General features: G+C 43.2%; 1 protein-coding gene across 5 annotated transcripts in view; it reads right to left on the reverse strand.

Annotated features, from left to right (window-relative positions):
• Positions 1 to 25,487, reverse strand: part of LOC128905371 (sodium channel protein type 5 subunit alpha-like) — a 222,076-nt gene that overhangs the window by 54,027 nt on the left and 142,562 nt on the right. For 3 of the 5 annotated variants that reach the window (XM_054191391.1, XM_054191390.1, XM_054191394.1), the window contains exons 16-17: positions 20,226 to 20,696; positions 5,601 to 5,759 (exon numbers count right to left, since the gene is read on the reverse strand). In XM_054191391.1, the coding sequence (XP_054047366.1) occupies positions 5,601 to 5,759; positions 20,226 to 20,696 (630 nt within the window). The remainder of the gene's footprint in view (positions 1 to 5,600; positions 5,760 to 20,225; positions 20,697 to 25,487) is intronic. The other 2 variants (XM_054191393.1, XM_054191392.1) reach the window with 2 other exon arrangements.

Below are 25,487 nucleotides of genomic sequence, written 5' to 3' on the forward strand. Positions count from 1 at the left end.
GGGCAACACCAAAGCTGGTATCTTCTACGTGTCATATCAATGCAAAATAGCCATAAGCAGGAGTCAGGAGAGGTGGGATATTTGTTAACTGTCTTATTCTGTTCTCTGATTACTTACTGAAGTCTTTCTGTGCCTTATCTTCAAATAGTATTGTCTCCATTTAAAAAAATGAGGACAATAATACTTACCCATGCTTTTAAACAACCTGTGAGATAGTTAGAGGAGAGATGGCACGTACACATAAAGTATTATTTTCATGAGGATGATGGTGACGGAGTTAGAGAACAGGTACAGCTTTTATATTTATTATTAATGTGCAAATGGGGCCTCTGTTTTCCAGTATACGCAGCCAATGCAAAATTTATAGCTGAATTCAGAGAAATGCTGAACATGGGGTAAAATGGTCAAGATTAAACATTCCAGCAATGCTTGCAAGCGGGGATGGAAGCTACTTGTTTGCAATTAGCTGCAGTATCCAGAAGGTCATAGTCTTGGCTGGGGTTTTTAATGCTCTACTCAAAAAGGACTGCAAACAATCGAGAAGAGACCTTTTAAAAAGAGAGTCAGAACAGAAAGCACAGGTCAAAGACATGGATAAAGCTTCTAAAAAATCCATATTCAGAATGCAGCTGTCGTACAGAGCCCATTTTCTACAGACTACCAACGGTATACGATGGTGGGAAAAATGTCATACCAAGTTTTAGCACAGTCAGAACTTTCTGATACTTTTCATTAGAGAATGCATTTAGTCAGTATCTGTTCTGTTATGAAGACGTCAAAACACACATCACTGAAATAGTCCTCAATCATATACAGCTGTAGGATGTAGAAAATAGGGCTTCCGATGAGAAAAGAAGCCTTGTTGGATATAATTCCTACCAATAGACAGAAATCAAAGAAAACTGTGAGAACAACGTCAGCTCGATAGCATTGTCAATGAGAGAGCTGTATTTAGCAGAGACAGGTTAGGAAATTCACAGAGCACAATACGGTGCAATTATAATAGACTACAAGGAAAACATCTTAAAGAATCAAGAATTCTTGAGAGTTATTTATCAGGAGGGGTTTTCAGAAAATATTAGAATCCATCAGCGTCAAAGGGAGACGGGGAACGTGCAAGACAAAACAGACAGGATTTCTTCCGAAAAGCTTTCAAAGAAGAAGAGGCAGCAAACACGGATTCAGAAAACACCAGACAAAGGTTTGAGGGTCCAAACTGGGACTAGAGAAAGAAGGAACCGTATGTATGAGAGAGGAGGGAAAGATTAGGAAAACTTGTAGGAAAGAAGCAAAGGTTACTCTTTGCCAAAAAGGTTAAAGGGATTAAGAAGGTTTTCATGAACTCACTAATGGAAAGAAAAGAGCTGGAGACATAACAACAATTGATGAGGGAGATGTAACTAACCAAAATTCAGTTGCCTAAGAAAACAAACTCTTTTTAAAAGAATCCAACAAGGGGATCAATAAAAAGAGAGGGGAGAGCCTGTTAGGATTAATACAAATGTAAGTGGGGAAATATCTAGAAAGCCTGAGACACACGTAAGTCAGCAGATCCAGGCAAGGTGCATTGTAGGGCGCAAAGAGATCCGATAATGCCAAGTTAACACACCATTAGCAATCAATAGTGGATGCTCATGGAAAACTGGAAACAGCCCAGGAGAGCAGCAGTAAGTAAACACAATACTGAGCTTAGAGAAGAGGAAAAGGGAATAATCATGGGAATCACAGATCACTAAACACTTGGCATAGCCTGTGATTAAAGTGAATTAAATAAAGACTCAGAGGAGAAAAGGAGAGTGCTTTATCAGAGTGAAATGTCAGAGAGATGTAAAGGCGGTGAGGTGGCTCTCCTGTCTGCTAAGGGTACTGTGCACAAATGGGGTGCAAAGAGGACAAAAGATGGCAAAAAGGACAACACAGAATCCCCTCTTTCTTTCTTGGAATAAGCGAGTGGAGGAGGTGTACCAGGCAGAGACAACGGGACCTGTCACAAGCCCCTTTGGGAGACCTCCCACTAGTGCAGGAATTCATGCTGCAGAGGTTCGTTTTTAATGTGTTTTTGGGTGGAGCGGCTGTTTTCAGTACCCAGACAGGGCTTCCACACCCACTGCTTGTGACTGTAATAGTGGCAAATTGATCTGAATGGGTTTTTCAAAAAGCCTTTAGCGGTGAGATGCTGAAATCTCATTGAAAGTTTGATGTTTGTTCAAGGCTTAACTCTCTTATCTCCCTTCCTTTCTCCCTCACCTATGAAGATCACAGCCTTAATCTGTCAAATTGACATACGATATATAAACCTTAAGAAAATACCTGGATGTCTATTATAGAAAAGTCTACTTTTGAAATAAATTGTAATTGGCTTGGATTCACCCATTGCTGTGTGGAGAAAAGCCATCCTAAGGACCCGAATGTAACATAAACTTTGTCTTCAGGGGAGGAGATCTGTAGGGATTAGAGTCAGCATTATCTTCACTGAAGATATAGACGAGGTACTGTCCGATATAATCCTTGCGTTATCTGATAACATTAAATTGGAGAGAGTATTGAAACCAAGGAAGCAGAAAGGAAAAGACAAGTGAAACGCGGAGAGAATACAGCAAAAGGGGACTTGACTCAAAATAGTACAAATGAGAGAGTTCCAGGAAAATTTCAATGGAAATCCTGGAAATCTGGAGTAATATTAAAAAATTATGGATGTAACAATGTAGAAAATCTATATGAAAGTATCTTGTCTAGATAATGAGAGGCTATTTCCTCTCTTTATAGCTCTGTGGAAGTTGTATCTGGAATATTGTGCTTACTTCTTGGCAAAACAACTCCAAAAAGGAACAATTGAGGGAGTTGCAAAGAAAGAGGTAAAAAAAGTCAAATAAAGGGCACAGAAGAGATACTCATTTACAAGAAATAATGAAATGGAAGAACAATGGCATGTGATTTCAGGAGGTAAGCCAAAGACAAAAGGAAGCGAACAACAGCCTATTAAATTAAGTGATATTAATTCATTAAAAGACAATGATGGATAAAATTGGTAAAAGAGAGTAATGAAATGATACTTTGAAAGGAAAAAAAGAAAAAAAAGAGGGATGGTTGCTAAGGTAATATACTCAGCCATGAGATTTTTTCTAAGCAAGTGAATTGTTCCCTTTGGTAAATGAAGAAATCTAAGTTGCCTGATACGTTTAAAGGTAGATTCCACAAAGCTGTACAAAATATTTTATGGGACAGCGTTTTGGCAGAGAAATCAACCTGCTTGTTCTCTGAGGTCTTATCCACCTGTAACGTCAATGATTTTATTGCTCTGGTGTCTTTCAGCTGATTTATATAGGATGAATTTTTAATCATATAATGGTATCCTTTCCTGACATCAACAGTGTTTTATTCAGAACACATTCAATGCTTCCTGTTATTGACTGAATCACTCAAAGCCCTGCCTCTTGGGCATACCAAATCTGTTAAGCTGCTTCCTCGCAGTTGCTGGCTTTATTTGGCTAGTCGCAAGTTCTTGGGACGTTCATCAAAAAGATGATTAATGTGTCTTTGTGTGCCGGCACAAAGATTACTTCTGAATAGGAGGACTGTAAGTATGTAACGTCCACGCGAGATCTGGCCCTCAAAAATAGCATCCTTTGGGCTTTGCTCTTTCATGTTGGCATTCATAGCCTCATGTGAACTTCCGTTTGATTTCAAGTCATCCCTGGATTATTGCCATATTCCTCCACCTCTTTCTAAGCAGCCGCAAATAGAATCAATTATACTCTACTATAGAAAGGTGACATTTGTGTCCCAGGACCCTTTGAAAGTTGAGGGAGGAAATGGGGATTATTTCCTTATCACGATGTTGCTGAATATATCAAGGGTAGAATGTTCCTGTTTTATCGTGACATTTTGTTATAGCACTAACAAAGGACATAGTTTTCCAGCCTCTGTGTTAGGATCACAGGGTTTATTTGTCTCCAAAAGACATTTAAACACGGAGGATACCTAATCCCCTGAGAGAAACGTTCCTGAAACGGTCTTCTAATTCCTCCTAGTTATAATGCTTCATCTCATTATTTTAAAATTTTGGGTTTCTTTGGTAAATATATACACATTTTTTTCCTGAGACTGGCATATCAAATATGTGAGTCTGCTTGAGTTCAGGACCTTTTCTTTCTGAAGAAGTTGTTCAATATGCCAAGAAGTATTCTGGCAAGGAAGATTGCTCCTTAAAGAAATCCTACTTGGCTAGAGGATTTCTGGTTACTGTGAGTGGAATTTAGCTCACTTAAGCACACAACTCATCTAGTTACCCTGAGCTCCCTTTATAGTCAGTGGAGAGAAACAGGCTCTTTTAGAAGATGATTCATCTGACCTAATTTAAATGTTGATTTCGGTTGGAGATGATACACATTTACCCAACTACATTGGCTCCAGATCCTCATTGACTATAAAGGGGCCTCAGACGACAAGTTCAGATGCAGATGTCTACATTTAGGCCAGTAAATTCTGCCCCCTATTACAATATAAACAAGGAGGCCTGGAGAAGATGAACTCTGGCTCTGTGATGGGTCTGTTTCCTGTTGTCCTGTCAAGGTTTCTCCATGGGATTGCTCCTGCTGGGCACCAACTTGCCAGCAATTTCATAGCAGAACTGGGAGAGGTGTGATGCATGTTGGTACTATGTCATCCTTTCCCTTTCATTAATTCAGTGCCCCCAAACCACCACTGGTTCCAATCTCAAGGAGCCATGGAGTTCCCCAGACTCCCAGGACATCACCCAATCCCTCCAGTTCCTGATTTCAAAGAGAGGTATCCGTCAGTTTCTAATAAGAAAGGCAAAGTTATATGTCAACAGAATGCTGAATCTGAATGGGAAAAAACCCTAACAAGTCAGCAAGTAGGATACAGGAAATTTAAAGCCTGGAGTCGCTCAGTGTACAGTACAAATACATATATTTTTGGTATTCATGTTTATAAGGACAACATAATGCTACAAATTGAAAATAAATGTCAGTGTGTACACATCAAGAAACAATGAGCGAGCTGCACTTTGTCAAACATCAAGTGAATGATACCAAGGCTTACTAGTTAGTTCGCATCTTCATATCAGCCACTTAAACTGTTGCACCTTTCTTGCGTCTATGTGCTAACCCGAAAAGAAATGGCAATCTGTGACTGATAGCAGATGCCCTCCAGTGAACTCAGCGTGCGGATCTGCCAAGTCAGCAGATGCCATCCTTAGAGCCACTTTTCAGTGGGAAAGCACACACATATTTGCTCCTAAAATAAGATAGTAACATTATAGATGGTTTTGTGGTTTGGGTTTTTTTGTTGTGTTTTTTGTTTGTTTGTTTTGTTTTGTTTTTTTTCCCCAAAGCCTCTTGGAATCTCATCTTAATTTATAATGCACATTTTCCAAGCTTTCAAATTATTTTTATAACAACAAAATCCTCTCTCTTCTTCACTAAGACTGTAATACCTACTACATACTATTGCTTTCCTACCACTTGACAAACATGTATTTTTACAAGCCATAAACCCCACATAAATCGGTGACATGCACTACGGAGATGGTGCAATGGGTTGCATGCAGTATCAGGTAGGAAAGTTGTTTCTGTTACCTCTTTTTGCCCTACTGGAGGTGGTGGCTCAGCCTTCAACTGCTTATCCGCGTGCAACTCACTTAACTCTTCACAAATCTCAGAGTTCTGACTCCGGACGCCTGGGCTTTGGCATCGCTGCCCCCTCAGCTGCAGCTGTTTTTCCTGCTGGAAATAATCCTAGATGGGTTTATTTTCTTTTTCTTTCATAGCATGCTTATTTCTTAAGGAGATCTCCCCAGCTAGAAGAGAAAATAACCTGGACTATACTTGTCAGGGAACGTCATCTTAAGGAAAATGGCAAGAAACAACATAACACAAGCTTATGCTGCAACTTTTGAGATTTAGCAACTGTATATGTCAAGATACCTGACTGTAGAAAATGGAAATACAAATAGGCCAACTTTTTTTCTGAGCTGTTGTCGCTGGGGCAGAAGGAAATTCCCTTCCAACCTCTATTTTGAGTCTGGTTTTTGAGACACAAGCTTTCTCCAGTCATCCGAGGCGCACAGAAAGGTGTCTGCAGTTCAGGGGAATAACCGAGGGGTGTACCCTGGGGTCACGACGATACTCAGTGTTACAGCTGGAGGAAGGCAGGAGTGCCATACCCAGTGCTGTGCTATGCGTCTGCTTGAAACAGTGCGGAAAAAACACCCAGGGGAGACGAGATACACATTGAAGGGGAGGAAAACCGAAGTTCACAGGAAGAGATAAAAGGTACCTAAAAGCAGACGTGGAAAAACTGCAGGTAAACACGTAAACGTACGCAGCTCCTATTCAGCAAAACACTTAAGACTACTTTGCACCCACTGATGCCAACGGGACTTAACCGCAGCTTGAAAGGAGAGTGCATTCTTAAGTACTTCACTAAAAAGGGATGGACTCTGGAATCAGACCAATATTTTTTTTTTTTCCTGCAAACACATCTGACTAGACCCAGTGCTTGCTCATATGAGTGGTGCCATTAAATCCAGCCACTTCTTCTTGGGGTGATGATTGTTGCTGCCGAGCTCTCTAGAAGTACTCCCAGGACTAATGGCAGAGGAGAGGATGTTTGCAGGGTTGGTCCCTACATCTGGAGGCCCAGGTTCTTCGCTGGTGTAAATCAGTGTGGCTTTATTGATTCACCTAAGGCAGGGGTTTCTCTGAAAACTCCATAGCTCATCACAGCACTACCATCGTTCATGCCATTACTAACGCTGCTACTAAAATATTAATAAAACTCTAGCTGGTTTCAAAGGGTTGTGCTGAATTGCTTACAGAAGGACTTCCATGCTGAGAAAAAAATTACAAGCATAACAGGATTTCAACAGTAATTATTTAAACCTATTTATCTTTCACTTGTCCACCTTTTTTTTTCCCTTGGCTTGACTGACATTCAACGTTATTCGTGTATTAAGTGAGTTTCCCTTCCCCAGGGAGCCGCAGCCTGCCCGCCTCAGTTCTAAAGCCACATCACCACAGGAAGTCCCTCAAGAGGTACCAGGAGCAGAAAAACACTTTATTCCAAATATAACTATCTGAAAGAACAGATGACACAAAGGAAGCAGTTGGTTAAGCAAATTGCTCTCCGTATAAATGCTTTCGGACTGTCAGGTTTGTACCAGCCCTCTCAAATGTCGTTCTGTGTTTCTAGCAAATTAATTTAAAATCAAATTACTTGTTTCCTGCTTCAGAGGGCATGTGGTCTAAAATATATTCTAACTTTAATAAATTAAATTATGCACGTCCAAGCCTGTATCCTCTGCATAAGAATGTATTACATACAATTTCTAGGCACAGTTTAGCACTGATCTTCACAGGGCAGAGATTGCTCCATAATCATCGAGTTACAGTTCCACCCCCGTCAAAAAGTAACACTCTTTAAGGCGCATCTTTGGAAATAGTGCAATATTCAGGGGAGAAGCTAACGTGGAAGGCACAGTACGCGCAAGTAAGGCACTCAGCCATAAAAAGGGTTTTTTTATAATGCAATGTGCATACGACATAGCACCAAGTAATCTTAATGGCGTGATATTGGTTATAGCGCTAAAACAACAGAAACAATTGTTTCATGTTAAAAGTGGAATGCAATCTGAGGTGACATCTCAAGTTCATTTATGCAGAAAGGTTGTGCGCTCAGATTCATTAGAAACTATGCAGTGTACGGGAACAGGCTGTGTAGCTCAGTTGATCTGACGAATACTCAAGTTGTTAAGCAAATTACAGCGCTAAGCTAGAGTCAAATGCCAAACTTACACCAATTCTCTATTTACTAACCCCTCTGTGTGGTACCAAGACTTAGCAACGCTTTCCAAGAGACTAAACTCCAGAAGACCTGGACCCAGCCACTTCCCAGAAATCTTACTTGTACCAAGCATTCGATGAGTTAACGTTAATTAAAACTGATGCAATACATCCTGTCAAATTATCCAATGGGGAAAATGGGCGCATGTGTTCGGACAACGATTTGGTCCATCACCATGTGTTTCCACACTTGTCTTGCAAATTTATGAGGTGGGAGAAAAATCCCTGAGAAAAATCCCTAAGAAGAATAGACTCTTCAAGACAATCTGGTTGTATAGATTGATCCCAAAAGGAGATTAGGGAAGCAATGGAGTTTTTGCAAACAAGTGATGCCAGCCCTGCTAAGCCACTCTCCTGGGATGCAAGAGCCTCATTGCCATCACACAGCACCCGAAGATCGACACAGACCTGCCCGGGGAACGGTGCCTTTGGTTTACGTTGTTTAACTTCGGACTGTTTGCTTTTATTCTGATTCCAGATGATTCGTTCTTCCGGCAGCAACGGCAGCAGGTTTATCTCCTGCAAAGCTCCCCACCGTGGGTGGTTTATATAATTTGTTTTTAATTTTTGTGCCATGTTGCCAAGGCAATACACATTATGTTAATATTTATTGATTCGGTTGTTTTCATAATTTATAAAGGAAAACCATCCAGCGATGCAAAAACTTTGCGCATGCAAACGGAGGGCTGGGAGCCCAGGTCAGACCTCAGCCCCTTTAAAGCGTAAACCAAAAGTTTGCTCACCTCTGCTGTGATCTGGGCCCTAAAAAGCGGCGATCTGCCAACACCGCACCAGTAATTAGCACGTGGAGGAGGACGGACGCAGTGTCGTCCCCTTGCACGCTGCGGGTCAGTTGTAGCACCAGAAAAAACAGCAACCAGATTGAAAATAGAGCATAATCTGGGTGCCATCTCAAGCGTGTTTGTGCACGGACCCACATACTTGTTTGCTGACACAAATAAATACAAAGGCTCCACACTGCGTCCTGCCTCTGAAAAGCACAGATCGGCTAATTGTTTCAGGCTCAAATGGGGATTAGTGCAAATGCCGCTCCTCTGGAAAGAGGACTTGCTGTTGGCAAAACAAGACAAATACCTGTCATCAGCACAGATTCACTTTGCTCCTTCCCCATGGAAATATCATTTTTTCCATCCTGTGCAAGCAAATTTAGAAAGAGGATCCCAGGACCTGCCTTTCAGACGGCGATCAGCTCGGATGGGTTCTCCTGATGCTTCACTCACTCCCCAGATCATGACCCTGGCTTGTAACATTTGTTCCCTGATTCCCTGGCCACAGTTGTTGTGGGAAAGACGACGTGCAAAGCCTGTGATAGCAGGAAGCTTCCTCTCCCGGGCAGGTGGGGAGGCAAGAAATGGGAATTGCCTCTGGAGCCCTACCCGCCTTGCAACTGTCACTGCAGACCCAGCAAGGAATTATGAAGGATTTGGCACGATAAAGTTAGTTTAAGTTATTTTATGAGGTGGACAGGGTATCCCCTGTCTCTGGTGAGCCAGTGCAAATGCAAACTGCCCTTTACATAGTCCACAGTGCAACGGGAAGCTTCAACCCTATACATCTTCTCTGCTCCCCACCGGGCTCATACGTCCCTCTGTCTCTTTGACAACCAATTTTGAGACACTAACGCGATCTCAGGGACGTCCAGGTTCTTCAGTCACTTTCCAGGAATGAGCTGGTCAGGACATTTCCAGGAGCAGACTCAGAGCGGTGGGGGCTTGACCAGGTCCCCCCACATACAAGTCTGCACACACTTGGCCATACAGGTGGGACTCCCTTTTCCCACGGGGTGCCGCCCATCAGAGGAAGCATCAGCAGCAGGCAAGGATGCTGGCAACAGAAATATCGCTGCTTTAGCCATTCATAGATGACTGCCACTATGAAATTGAGCCTCCTTGAGAAATGCAGCTCAGCAATTAGTCCCTTAATAGATGACAATATATTTTAACCTGCAAAGCTTCCTATAGCCAGTTTTCGGATATAAAAACCATAGTAAGAGTCTGAGGAGATTTTCATCTACAGTAAACCCAGTTTAGCAGTGTGACACACATAGCTATGAGAAGACTGTTTACTCTGTAGAGTAATTGTTGATGTTTATGTTCCTCCTTGCGTACAGCTATGGGTTTCATAAAATTACCCTGCCTGGTAGCAATTGGCATCCTTTCTCAGCAACAGTTTGCATCTAGTAACTGGCATCCCTTCCTCTGCAAAGAAGCCAAGAAGTAGATGATGGTGAGAACTGAACTGTTTACGCCCTACCTCTGCATGAGGGGGGAAGCAAGCAGATTGCGACGCCGCTGAACTACGGCGAGCCTGCGTTTCTGCCTGGGTGGCACCTGCTCCGTGCGTAAAATAAACGGGAGACTACAGTCTGCAGAGCTGCCGGGCTGACAACTCTCAGATATGCTGAATTCAGCCTTTCTGAAAAGTCTTGAAAAATCAGAGCTAAAATGGGAGAGAAATAAATAACCGTGAACCAGGGAAATGAATCGCGGGTTCTTATTACCAGAACAGATCATTTATGATCTTGGTTCTCTCCTTCAACAAATAAATGTAAATCCTTGTAGCACCAATAAAATCAGTGGACTTATATTTCTGCACATTTAGCATGAGAAGAAAAATCACCAAATACATCAGGAAAATCCCCTTGCTTCCTTAATACGGGAAGGGGAAGATTAATATCACTTATTCCGCTAGGAATAAAAAAGGGCTGGTGTGCAGCTGTCAATTTTAAGTGTGCGCATTTAAGAATCTCTCTAACCCGCTTTGAAGAATTGCTTCTGTAAAGCAGAGTTGCCGCTACTCAATTTAATGAGAAATCAGAGGAAAACCTGGAGTGATACCACACCACAGCACTACGATATCACTAAGACACAGAGGGGACTCATGCTACGCTGTTTTCCTTTGCAAGTGCATTTTATTAGCAGACTACAGCATTTGCAAATACTGATGTAAAGCGTGTGAAGTCCTCCCTTAGGGTTACACATGTACGTAATTTAAGACCTTCAAATTCCTCAAAGAATGAGGTATGAAAACAGGAAAGAGAAAGCCTAAACCTGATTATTTGAGACTGGTCATCCCCACTCTCCATCCTATGCCACCTGGCCCATCATTCCACTTCAGCAGAAACAACCAGACATCGGGCTAGCTCAGCGGACTGATTTTTGTTCAGTTTTTCAGGCCCCTCCCATTCGCCTATGCAAAAGCCAGAAACAATTTGGTGCAAAGGGAGCAGTCAAACGTCAGAATTAGAAGGTGCTGCCCGTATTTGCCACGTGAATCCATCTGGATTTTTTTTCTTTTTCTTGGTGACCCGGCCTTTACAGTGACCCCGTTTATTAAAACCCAAATCACTAACACAGACATGCAGAAGAGCAACACGGGCAAAACACGTTAAACACAATAGTCTCCGAGTTCAGAAACAGCACAGGCCTCTTGCCCGGCTCCCAGTGGATGTACCAGTGGATGAAATGATGCCCCTCTACTTGGACGCCCACAGGTCCCAAAGGAGTTTCCGACTGAGCTGTCATTTGTCGGAGTTAACGCCACTGTAGTTTGAATTTACACTTATGTAGCTAAACACAGAACTTGTCCTCTTAGTGCACCTCAGAAACACATTATTTTTTTCCCCCTAAAAGTTGTAGGCTATTTGGAAGCAAAGTGCAGTACTTGTTCTAAAAAATAACGCACCTCTGAGTACTTAGCTGGATAAAAATACCAGAACTCGGCCCTTAAAATTCAGAATGCTGAAGGCTAAGACTGGCCAGAAACCAGAAACCAGCTGCTCAGCAGGGGCTGTTAACAGCAAAACCTGCCCTGGAACCAGCCTGCCCCGGTATTTTCCTTCGTTTTGAATAAAAGCAAACTAAAACTTCGCCAGAGAAACATCATCACAACCACTAACAGCTGGTCACTGCACAAGCGCTGGATGCTTTGCCAAACGCCGTCCCACAAGGAGGGGAACAGGAGTTTAGCAGCGCTCTGTCATGGATTCATCCAGAACATTTTAAGCGTTTGAACTCTGACCGTGGAGGAGAAAGGCACGTTCTTTCTAATGGCTTCTGCCTTGCTGGCCTGAGATCTTTTCCCACACTGGGCAACGCACTGCCCATAATAAAACACAGATTCATTATTACAAGGGTTGACTCTTAAAATTAGTCTAAGTGGGAGAACTTGGCAAAAAGATGGACTGCCAAAGTTAATTTAGCCTGTTATCAATTCAATAGGCTTAAATAGGCGGTGAAAGTGTTTCATAAGTGTTCATTGTTCAGAGTTCAAGCTAATACCTTCTGCTAAATTGCATTTTGAAGTTTAATCACAATCTACTTTATGTTTCTTTTGGTAATAGGGATCTCTCCACAGTATAATGTGAAGAACTCAAACTAATGGGCTCCTCTGATGGAAGTTTAAATTTTGGAAGCTTGCCTCAAGGTGCAGTGAGTGAAAGTGCCTGAAATAACCCGGAACCTTTCACCCAAATGAGGCGTCGGTATTTTGATCATTAAGGAAGTCTCGTATTATCACAGGCAATAACAACAAAATAACCATTATTTTAAATTTTGCTATTTTGGACCATAATTAATGGGAGTAATTTCAACCCCCCGACACACGCTCTCACACACTGTCTCTCTTGGCACAGGAGCCGCTGGGGAACTGGCTGCTGTTCTTTTTGTCCAAAATGTTAAATGTCGGCATCTTCTTTACCAAAGGGAGAAACAGTGAGAAATGCTCATTTCTGGGCAGCGTTTTGCTCCAGGGAGGGATATGGATACTGGGAAATGGCACCCAGTAAGCTGTGACTGACGTGTAGTCCACGGTCTGGGCACTTGTCCAAATGCATGTTGTCAACTCCGCTACGCCTGATATCGGTTCTTTCAATGCCAGGCGCTTTTTTTTGTGGGGTTTTTTCCTCTTTTTTTTTTTTTTTTTCTATCCCCTCTTTCCCTCCTCCATCAGCTCCCTGTGTTTCCCCCACCTTAGGCATTATGCTGTGGACAAATACATTTCCCTGCCACCGCGCACTGAATAAGTACCCTAAAACCTTTCTTTGCGGTGTGACTGCTCTAATCACATCAGGAGAGACCTGACACAGAGTCTTCTTCTGCCCCATCGTACGGAAACAAAATAAACACAAATGTCTTTCTATATCTAGAAGCAAAGATGAGGACCTAGGTGCTTTAAATCTGCTGCAGCGATTTACAGTCCTTTTTCTTTTTCTAATGGCCTTGCTGCTACCCTTCCGAAGACAGTAACTACATCAATGTTCTATTTTATTGCTAAAAATAATAAGCAAATAATTGACATCTATGCATTTTGCAAGAAACGCAAAGCAAAACATACAGTTTAAAAAGGGTGAAATCCAGGCAAAACTATGTATGTAATAATAAGGAAAAAACCCTGCTACCTTACTTAATGATTAGTAAAATATTGGCGCAAATAAAGCTGACAAGAAGAATGCTCTAAGATTTATTGCGTGCCGCATGCATGTATACACGTGGGCTCACTCTCCTGCCAGTAGGAACTGGGGAGCCATCCACAGAATTCAAAGATATTTTATCCAGTGGCACTGAGAGAGAACGTATCCCACAGACTGGAACTGAAAACAGACAGAATATAAATACTGTTTGAAAGGGCATTACGGTTCTTGACAATAAAGTATATTTCCCGCAGTAAAAGGCTGAAATTAATGCGCCCTGTCAAATAAACGCATGACTTCATGGTATCTCTGATTTATAGATGTTGGAATTATTAGGAGCATAAGACATTGTCACAAACAATTTTATATCAAAATCTTTATGCACCGGCATTTTTATAGCAATTTTCAATAATTTCAGCTACACTTGTGTCAGACTGGAAGAACTCTATTGGCTTTTATAGAATCATTTCAGGTTTAGGAGCAGGTCTGTAACGCACTGAAATTGTACAGTAAAATTTCCACTGTATGCAGAGGAAACAGATGTGCGTCCAGATGCAGATGGTGAACTCTCTGTTACCTGAGACATTTCAGTCTTGTTTTCTATCTTACAAATGATGTATCATGGCTAAAATAAACTTACGGGCTCTGCGCAGAAATTAGTGGTTGAAGTCTTTGACCCAGCGTTCAGAGAAAGCTAAACCATGATGATCCCTATGGCCCTCTCTGACCTCAAAATTATGAAACCCTTAGTGGTAGAAACATGCAAAAAAACAAAAGCCATCAGAAATAGTTTCACCTTGTCAAATGAAATAAAACGAGTCAGTAATTCTGAAATAAACATGGAGAAGAAGAGAATAAAAGCTTGGGGTTTGATCCAGTTCAGGGCAATATAGAAACTGCAGGAGTGAATAGAGACTGCGGTGGCAGCCAGCTCTATCGGTGATGTGTACAGAGGCATCACCTAAAGTCTGGAAACCTGGTTTTCCTGGGAGATGCGTTTGGTGGACCCCAGACAAGGTTATACATGAGGGGAGAAAAAAAAGTCGAGAAAAAAATGTGAATATGGTTGAGAAAGCAAGGCGTGCTCTGGAGCGATAAATACTCATTCAGCGTGCAAAATCCAGGCAATGTACAGCAGATCCAGACCCACACCTCTTGCAAATCACCGCAGAGGTGCTGCTCTGCCTTGGAGGGGTCTCGGAAAAGCACACTGAGAAGTGCAGCTGGGAAACTGGGAAAACCTGAGAGGCAGTGAAAGACGTGGTCCCCTTCCTGCGGGCAATATTCCCTGCCGGGTCACGGGAAGGTGAGCCCTAGCAGGCACAGCAACAACTCTCTGCTATTTAAGGATTTCCACAGCCAGGGGTAAGCCTCGGGCAAGAGGATGGGCCAGCCCTCGGCCGGCTTGGCAATCCCAGGGTGGCACAAATTGGGCACGGTGGGAGCTGGGACCTGGTCGCCGCGCACGGAAGGGCAGCCAGGGCTCCCACGGCGTGTTGCGGCCGCTGTCGAGGAAGGGGTAAGAAGCTGCAAAGCGCTCCGTCCCGGCAGCAGGCAGCCAGCACTTTCCATATGACCCAATTAGCCACTCCGTTGGAACAAATCAATAATGGCATTTTCTGAAGACAAGCAGGCAAGTGCTGCTGGCTCGGCACTGCGCTGCATGTGAAAATACAAAGGTGTTATCTCTGCGGAAAGCAGCATCCGTGCCTGGCTTTGTCACTGCAGAGGCGGCGAATCTGAGATGCTTTTCAGACTGCTGTGGCCAAGAGCCACTAGCCACCACGGCAGAGATGATCTTCTCAGTGGCACGCTACAGACAGACCAAGTCGAGGGCAGTCATTTGAGTAAGGCAGCACACGTAGTAATTACATTTAAGAAAGGGGAGAAAGCAATAACAACCCTGTCGGGCTGACTCAAACAACGAGGAAATGGCAGAGCCATTTTCTTAGGTTGTACTAATAAAATTTGCTGACTGTAGGAACTCATCAATGCAGAAAACGATCCGGATAGCGTGCAGAAAGACCTGGACATCACTGACGTCTGGGGTAATAGAAACAAGACAGAGCTCAACAGTATAAGTGCAGGACACAGACTTCGGGCACTGATTTGGGACACCCAGCGTCACTCATCTGGACCCTCCATTTAGTCCGTTAATCACAGGATTCCTCTGACCCACAAAGTGATGTCACTGAGAAAAAGGAGCACACTGTTCTGGGCTACAGCTATGGGCACCTTGGAGGTTAAACGTTACTAAAGTAGGAATTTTGAAGATTTAAGCTTGGGACTTAGATATCTAATGTAAACGGTACAAACCCCTCTGATGTCTGAAACTGTCGATGTAGTTAAACTGCAGGTAAATTCTGGTAGAATCCACTGCGTCAGGTGGACTGAACTGCGCACACCGAAACGTCCCATGACCTCTCTGTCCCCATAATCTGCTTCTTACTCCTTTAGGAGACTGTAAATTGATGTCACACATGAAAAGACGTTCTTTATAAGCAATTACAGGACATTCTACGGAGGTTCAAGAAACTAATTTCCACATTTCAATCATCTAGGAAGCCAAAATGACAACCCAAAAGAACATTAAGAAGATGCAGCCAGCATGCTAGTGTGGCTGCTGCTGAGCTTTTGGAAGCTGTTTTCCTGCTAGGACAACCCATATTTAAATTATACATCTCAAAGACAGAGGAAAAATGGAAGACAGTTATTCTTGTTCTCTTTATGAGGCTAAAGTTATCATCAAATCCTGAAGAAATCTTGTGGACTGGCAGGGAGAGCCTTCCCCAGCACTATGAGCAGGGCAAGGAGGGGGAGTTAGATAAAGACATAAGCTAGAAGGTTGCAGTGACTGGCATCAACACACAGTAATGACGAATTAAGTTCAAGGCGGTCCTTTCTCAGCCTCTCTCCTCTTCTGCCAGCCTCTTGCACCTGCGCTGACTTTTATTGTTCAGCTTTTCTTTCTGATCCCTCCACCATCTGTGTGGGCTACAGGCACGTGTCTCCTGGCTCTCCGAGCCGGCAGAGCATCTCACTTGCATCTCAGTAATCAAAGGAGATTTAGAAGCTATCAGGTGGGCTCGCTCCGTCGAAACCCTCTCAGTGACAGCGCCACAAATTGGTAGCTTTCAGGAAGACGGCAGCTGCCAGCGTAAGCTTTGATAATAGAAATGGCAGCTGAAATTTAAACTTAGACATTTCTATTACTCAGAGGAAAATGTGCAGTCACAGAAGGGTTTCTCATCATCTGAAATTTCAGACTGCTGCGTTCTCATCGCCTCAAAGGCTTACTTTTGAGCAGTTTTGTTACTTCTTGGGAAGAGCCCGGCTCTGGTACAGGACCTGTAAGCTCAGCTGAGCATCACCTCAAAATACCCCATCAGCATCAACAACTTTGTGGTTCTCCCCGAGACCCTTCAGCCTCTCCGTCATGACGGATGAGTCCGGACCGATGCAAGAACACGATGAACAGAATACGGTCCAGGATCTTCAACTGACAGAAAAGCGTAAAGGACATGTAAGGATTGTGTAGGTTTACCTAGCCATGCCCTTGAGAGGCATACATACATATACGCCCTGTTTATGCATCTCCTTTCACCTCCTCTCCCCTGCTATTGCACAAAAAACTACGTGCACGAGGAGGAACGCAGGTTCTGGCAATATTGCCAAAGGGCTGCTAAATTCCAGGTCAGCCAACAACTTTAAAGCGAAGCAGCGTACGTTGTCTTCTCCCCAGAAGTAAATATACATACACATTCTCGTTGTACATGCTAAAATATTTAAATATGTAAAAATATGGATTATAATTAGGGAAAAGTTAGAATAGATTTGAATGTTTAGTGTCCCCTTGGTAGTTTTGCTTCTGTATGGTGGCCTCCACACAGAAAGATACTTCACCGTAATTGTGCCCTTTCGGTGCAATCATGTAAATTTTGCTCTTGTTCGCGTTGTTCCTCCCTTGTGAGCGCTGCCGGGGTGGTCATGGCCATCCTGGAGGGAAGGAGGTAAGGACCCCCACGGAGTTGGAGCTCGCAGGATTAAAGCATCTAGGAGCGATTGGGGAAGTTTATTCCCCAGGGCTGCCCTTGATATGCAGGTTAGCCCCCTGTAACGCCCACAACTCTATATCCAGGGAGCTGGGATTTCTTATTGACCTCCAGGTGCAATAATTTCTTCTGCAGAAACCTAGGTGGTGGTCAAGAGAGGTGGGGGTTTTTTTTTGTGTGTGTGTCCAGAGATCGTACGTCTTTGGAATGGGCGCCGTTAAAAATGACAGATCTTTGAATCGTTTGGGATCTGCTTTCTCATGGCTCTGTTCCTTACGGAGACGTTTACAGCTGTGCAAATTTATGAGGGTTTTGCAGGAAAGCAAATGCAAAGCTCATCACACAATTATCATTTCTGCTGTTGAGCTTCTTCCTATTTTTGTTTGTTTATTATGCCCATGTATTTTGAGCCTTTGAGTTGCAACCCCCTTGCATGCACACATTTTCCTCTCTGGAAATTTGATAAAATTCTTTGCTGGATTTATGAACTCGCTTCGTGTCTGGACCCTTTCAGCAGCAGACCCCTCAGGCCTGCAGACAAAGGTTGAAAGCCATTGATCAGGGCTATGCACGGGGGAACAGCAGTGACCTGCAGCAGCTGTTTGTCAAAGCCCGGAAAACACTAGTGACAAGGCTAATGAATACATTTCTCAACTCCGTGCCTTCTATTTAATGCACACGCCAGCAGTGAACCATATTATTTCACTGTAATCCAAATATCTTGTGGTAATGTGACAATGTTCCTCTAATTTCATGAAATTTCATGAAAAGATAGAGGGTGAAAACAGTATTTTGGATTCTCTTGCTGGTTTTTTTTTTTCCTCCTATTTTGTTTCACTCTGAATCCTTGATGTTTACGTTACATACGATAATGTTTCATATGGTTGAAACAATTTGAAGAAGTTTTCATAATATCTTCAGATCAACTTTTATTCATAATGTTCCATTTCGCTACAATGCCTATTTTTCTACATCAGTTCTCTCCTTTATGACGCTAATAGATCTCACTAAATGTCCAATTCCACATTTACTTGCTGTACAGCATAAAACTGACAGCTACCTGTTCCGTCTACTAACATACACACCAGCACCTACATGGACACATCGTGCAGCTAAATAGAAATCTGCGTTTCTATACTTTTAAGGTACAGTAAGACGTAAAAATCCCAAACCCTCTGCGCTCTATGCTGCAGTTTAGCTTGCAATTGTAAATGTTGCCACTTCTCTTGAGGAAGGTGGAATACAGTCATGCAACACACACACACGTGTGTCCATGAACACACACACACACACACGCTTCCAGACCTCATGGACACTTACGTGCAAAGTGTCAACAAACTTCTGCTTTGCACTGCGAAGGAAAAATCTGAGAGTTTTTAAGACTGTGACCCTCTGTCAGATGTAGCAGAAAGGTGTGGGTATCATCTTTAAAGGCAAAAAAACACCCAAACAAAACCACAAAAACCAAAACCAAAACTCCAGAATTAAAGACATTTATACGCTATTAAACGCATTTATACTAGTCAGTATTTGCAGATTGGTTGATACGGAGAAACCCATAGACTATATTCATATTTCACTTTTCAAGTGTATCTGCTCGTAGGTTCAACTAATACAACACTGGGAATAGAGAAGGACTTCAGAGAAAAAAATAGATATTATCCATGCCACTCACACTGATCCACAGGCCATTTCAATAAAAGTATTCCTTAAAACAGATACAAAAAAAGTCCCTAAAAGTGTTTACCAAAAATTTCAGGGTTTTTTTTGTTTTGTTACCTAGGTGTCTATTTGGACTGTGGAACCTGATGATAAAGGTTTCTGACCCCTTGCTGTTCAGCTCCCCAAGGGACGATCAGTGTGCAAGACTCGCTGGTGAGCAGATGCACTAACACTGACAAGATTTCCGCAACAGAGCGGCAGAAGTTAATGTTTAGGAGATGATTTGTGCCCGCTTCCTGACACAGAGTCCTTGCTTGGGGCGTTTTTAGGACGGCCCTTCTCTAAGGACAGTTTTGCTTCAAAACTTTCCTCCCCTCAACCGAGAGATGGGGGATCCCTCCTGACAGCTGGATCTGAAACAGGAGCTTTGATCCAGTGCCTGCTGAACTCCGCGGGTCTCAGCCGGCATCAGAGGATGCTGGATCAAGGCTGGAGGGTCTGGAAAACATTAACTAGGTATGGTGTGTGGAGCCAAGAGATAAAGCTGGTAGAAAGGGGAAAGGGGGTGAAGGAGAGAAAGGAAAATGTTCCCGCGAAGATTTTTCTTCTCTGTTTTACACCGACACTTCGAACTACGCAGAATTTTTCAGCCTTTACTACAGGGTGCTCTGGGGAAAACGAAAATCTGCCATGTCACACCAAAGAACAGGCAAATAACTATTTTCCCTGTCTGAACACATATCTTCTCTCTTTCTGTGGTGCCTTGTCATATCAGCCCTTGCCTTGTTGTACTTCTAAGAGAACTACCTGGCCCTCAATTCTTGCTACACAAATCAAACCAAGCCACTGCCCATTTTTGCGCACTGAGAAAATCCCCTGTCATAGTCACAGGACCTAAGATTTGTTCTGTAACATTCCCATGATTCAGCTGAAAGAAAAAAAACAAACAGCTTCCTGTGTGAGAAAGGGTTTAATTGCTCTGGTTAGAAGAATTAATCTAGGTAAGCACAAAGAATACAAAGAAAGGGAATGCCTCTTGTTGGAGACTGAATTTGGCTCTTGGATATGCAGCTGTAACTTCTTCTGAAGTTAACAACATATCAAAGGCAGGATTAGGCCATAGGACATTTGGATCATGAGCCATGGATCCAGAGCAAGGGTGGGAATGAAGGCCCTCTTAATAAGCTGCAACAAGCAAACATTTTAGTTGCCTACCTGCTCCATTTCGGTAAAGGTGCTCTGCTCCTCATCTTCCTCCTCGATATCCGACTCTCCCACAGCAATAGGAACACAAATGGACAAGTCAGGGTTGGTCATAAAATCATCGTTATCTGTAATTCCTAGGTGTTTCTCCCCGTTTTTATTCATGCCATCCTCAGCGTGGTTCTCTTTGTGGTTCTCCATCTCTTTGCCAAGCTCAGCGGCTGTGAGACTGTTCACGCAATTATTAAGGGCACCTGTATTCTGGGCAGCAAGCTTCATCATCGCCTTCTTTTCAGCCGTCGTCTTGGGGTGCCGGAGGACATTGCAGCAAAAATTCCAGGTGGCGTGTTTCACGTACTGAAGACCCCTGTTGATCCGAGCAAAAGCAAGCTGGAGGTTGTTCATCTCCCCGTCCTCGTCTGGTGCCGAGAGGTTGTCAGCGCTGAAAGAGCTTAGCAGCAAGGCAAGGAACAGGTTGAGCACCTGAAACCAATGAAGTTAAAAGGAAATCAATGATTAATTGTGGAGGACAAATGTTTGGTCTTGGAAGCAGGAAGGTCTGAGTCTCATCTAAGCTGTGCCACTGTAACACCACCATTGTTCACGGAAATCCCTCTAATTATAGGGGATTTCGTTAGGAAAAGGAGTGCAGATATTTCCGAACACTTCAATTTCAGGTACAGAAGTTTAGCACGGACAATAACACTCTGACATTCCCTTTCCCCCTCCAATATCCCAAAACACAAAAAAGAAAAGACAAAGCTCAGAAACAGAATATGGGATAAAATTTTCATTGGAAGCTACATAGTGTAAGTATTCTCCTAAGTGGTGGTATAATGAATTTCCCGTAATTGCCAGTATTCCATCTTGGAGAAAATCACTAATTGCAAGACTTACTGACATCCAGAAAGGCACTGCTTACATGTAGAAAAAGACTATAAGAAGAATGTTTTCAGGACCTTTTTGGTTTTTATTAAGTGTGAGTATTTTTATTTATATTTCATCGTATATAATGATGTACATATGCATGGCATTTAAACCAAATAGTATATTTGGAAATATTTCTAAATATTTGTATATATTTTCACGGATAGTCTTGATTTAAATATCCTCTGAGCCATGAAAAAAATCTATTGTGACTGTGAATAAACACCCAAGAGGTCATACAGTTTCAAAACTTTTGCCCTCCAGGCAAAAACAAGCCATCACGCTCAGGATTAATGTGGCTAAATCTGTGCGGGGCTCACCCCCAAAGCAGGTTTGGGCCTGGAAATGCTGCTGCTAGTCAGGAAAAACTTATTTGAAGATTTTCACTGATGTATGGGAAGATCCAAATGTGACTGGAGGCCATATATTGGCTTCCTCTTGTTCCTGCAACTTCAGAACAGTCTGCCTTTTCTGGTAGTGCACTGCAGGATCAGACACAACTACACATTTGGGTGACATATTTGATGGTTGAAACGTCTTTTTTACCCTCTAGGATTTTTTTTCTCCCCAGTATATGCAATTATAACCCATAAATAAAACCAGTTCCTTCTAGAAGGCTGTTCCCAGTGATACATCTTGCGGGCTGATCACCAGCTGCTGTGTATGGGACATTACACCTGCTTGTGGCCTGAGAAGGAATGAATTACAGCTTTTGTGATGGATTGACAAGAGCAAGAAGCTCACACCGGAGGTAGATGCCTGGGATGACGAGAATGAGGCAAAGGTGACTCAAACCAATATCAGCTAAAAGATATTTACCCAAAATAAACCAGGACAAAGTTGCCTGGTATCAACTCATCTGCTGCCTGTACAAGGTGGGTGGGTGCCAGCTCCGTGGCACTGCGAGGGAGAGACCAGCGCTGCAGCACTCCTGCCGTTTGAGCAATAAAATGGACTTTGTGAAGATACTTTCTCTGTGATCTCTTGATGCTACCAGAAATACTTGTAAGTCCCCTGGCTTCTGTCTTTCTGATGGTATTTTAAATTGATAAAGTCCACCGGACCAAAATAAACAGTATGAAGAGCACTGGGCCTTACCAAAGAGCCACAAGTTTTTGCTATTATCCCCCCACCCTGTTTCCCCTTATTTCAAATATTCAGAATATATGAGCTGGAATTTTGAAAACTAGCCTGGTCTTAATCACTCTGGTGACACGGCGTTTGAAGTGTCCTGTCAGGACTGTTTTATAAAGTACTCTTTGCAATCACTGTGATTACAAAGGAAAGCAGTTGGTAGCACAGCAGATGCCCATGTCCATTATGAACTGCTGAATAAACTATCGCTGCACTGAGCACTACGCTGCCCTAAAGGAAAGGGAGATTAAAGCTAATTGTTTCTTGGCCGGTCCATCATACTGGAGCATCACTAACAGCTTGTGCGGGTCTCCTCTTAATCACTGTGGTGGTCTGGCATGAATCAATCTTCCATTGCATATCCCACTCAGAGGTATTGCAACTGATGTCGTCTAACAGGTAGTTGAAAACCAGAGTACTGGATATAATCTCAAGCAAGTGGGAATGCATCAGTAAAGGAGGCACTGGCAGAATCACTTTAGCCATTTCCAACAAAATTTGATAGAGGGATGAGGTCTCAGAGATAACAACATTGCTACAAGCATCCTGAAAGTAAGCATGTGGGTAAAGAAGAGACACGGCCCAGGCCACCTGTGCAGTCAAGGCTTGGAACAAGCCACAAAAGAGAGACGACCCAGGCCACCTGTGCAGTCAAGGCTTGGAACAAGCCACAAACTTGTGTCTCCTTCCAACTGGCAACTTATGGACATGGGAAGGAGCTGGGGGAAGGGAGGGGACAAAGAAATCCAGAATAAAAATCATCTGGACTTTAAAGGTTCAATTCAGTTACCTTAACAGAGGTGTCTGCTGTTGTTTGAGGTTATCTGAGACGCCTGCACCAGACCTACAGGAGATGTGCATCCTCCTAAATCTCCAGCTATCATCCAACCAGGGCATGACAGGGTATTGCAGCAGGCAACAGACTGGTAGTGTTTAGGGAACTCAACCATGCTTCAAGGATGGCAGCTGCCTCCAGGCTTAAACACCAAAGTTTGAGTGTCTAATGAGGCATCTAAGCCCCATTTCAACCAAAAGAAATTCATCATGTAGACAACAGAGCCTGACCAAATACAGGTGACCACGTTAGAGCTGCTTGCATCTGCCGATATGTGGTCATCTAGTACCAACTGACCCTTGCGTGCCCGAGTCATCCTGAGGCAACTGGCTGACACCACACACTATCATGAGAGATCCGAGTCTGGGCGGAGGCCAGGATGGATACCCTACAGCATCCCCAGTGGGGCCAGACAAAACTGAGTCAAGCCCTAGATCTCTGCAGACTGCAGTGGTAGCTCGGACGCCTTCTTCATACATGAATACCTCCATGTAGGCACCCAAATTTTCTTACCTGCATCTGAATTTCATCCTATAGTTAATGAATTCTGCTGTTCACAGAATAATTTGTTTGAAATGCCTTGTTTTACTTTTCTGTATTTATTTCGTATGTCAAACTACAGTTACATCAGTTTAACCAGATACACCTGCAGGTGTATATAATAGGTGGTAACTTTCTTAGTGTTGTTATTTACCATGGATTATTAAGGCGATGTTGTTTACTTCCCAGCAATGCAGATGACATTTTGCACAAAAAAGGTATTTGCACTTCATGCTTTTAGCCAAAAATAAATCTCAAATATCATTCCCTCCTCCCTTTATGACCAGGTAACCTCAGAGGTGTATTGCTGGGCGTTCAAATAGAGTGAACTGCGGTATAAGCACTTTATGTTTGCTTATTCCCCCCATTTCACTGTACACTGCATTTTCCAGAAAAATATATGCTCAACCCATGACACACCGCATTTCCTGTAAAAGGTTACTAATAATATCCAGTCCTCCTGGTTGCTAACGCAATGCTTTCAGTTTAAGTAAACGCAAACTAAAGACTAATTTAGTTTTCAAAAGCAATGACAGATTTGTATATCCATATGGATCCCCTTAAAAAGAAACCTGCTTTCTGGTGACACCGAGCAGCCAGTCTCTGAAAGCAGGTCACTGTTTTGGTCTTTGAGGTTAAGAATCAGATGGCAGATGCACTCAAAGAAATCCCAACTCCTTTAGCATAACGATGTTAAGCATTTACCCTAATGACAATACAGCATGTTTTCATAGGCTTCTTTATAATAATAAAAAACTCACTTTTTAATGCCTTTCCAAAGCTAGTGACTCTGGTCGTGCCATTACAAGGCACAGAGGATCAGACTCTTCCAGCCGTATGTCAGCTGCTTAAGCTGGAGGACTTTTCCTAGGACGTCTGTAGATGATGGAGACAGTCTGACATGCCAGGAGATGCTGAAGAGCTGAACCCTCTCTGGCGGTGCCTACTGAAGCCTAGTCTAGCTTGGGTTTCGTATCTCACAGCTAGATTAAAGCCGGCATCTCCACTGCGGGAGATGGAGGATAGGAAGGACAGTTGAGAGCACCTATGAGGGACCTGCGCCACTTAATGATGCAGACCAAATAGCTAACACAGAATCATAGAATATCTCAAGTTGGAAAGGACCCATAAGTATCACCCAGTCCAACTCCCTGCTCCTCCAAGGACTACCTCAGACTAAATCGTATGACTAAGAGCATCGTCCATGACTTGTCAAACCCAGACAGGTGTCCAGAAAGTCCATCTTGGTGCCAGTCTGGTACTCCATGTTCCAGGCCAGCATTATAACTAACCCACCCTTATAATTAGGCAGCCTTCCTCAGGTGAGAGGAGAGCACGGGATGCTTCAGCCCCATCCTGAGCAGAGCTGAGCTGCGGCACACAGGTAACAAGCCTGGCATTGCACAAAGTGTTGCACCTATTCTGCAGTCACAGCAAGTGAAGAGCAGAGAAGCATGAAGTGGCGAAGTTAATTCCTAGCTTCCCAGCCATGGGGAGAAAGCCGGCTGCTGGAAGGACCCCTTCTCCCCAAGGAGCACTAGGCAGGGGCTGCTGGTGGAGTCTGGGAGCCACATATACTGCCATGGTGGGTTGCAGCCTGAACACCTCAGCTCCATCACCCCCTTTTGTTTTGGCCACCACAGTACAAAAACAGAGAGTGTAATTTCAGATGACACCTTCTGATCAAACCCTCTTAAAAAATATCTGTCTGCAAACTCTCTTGCCAAAGTTAAAATATTTTTGGAGCAAAAGCATGTGGCTACTCCCTCATTTCCCTTCCATTCTTGTATTTACCTTGATTTGGCAAAAACGGAGGGATATAAATCTATGTATTTAAC

This window comes from Rissa tridactyla, chromosome 2 (genome assembly GCF_028500815.1).
Source record: "Rissa tridactyla isolate bRisTri1 chromosome 2, bRisTri1.patW.cur.20221130, whole genome shotgun sequence".
Lineage (NCBI taxonomy): Eukaryota > Metazoa > Chordata > Aves > Charadriiformes > Laridae > Rissa > Rissa tridactyla.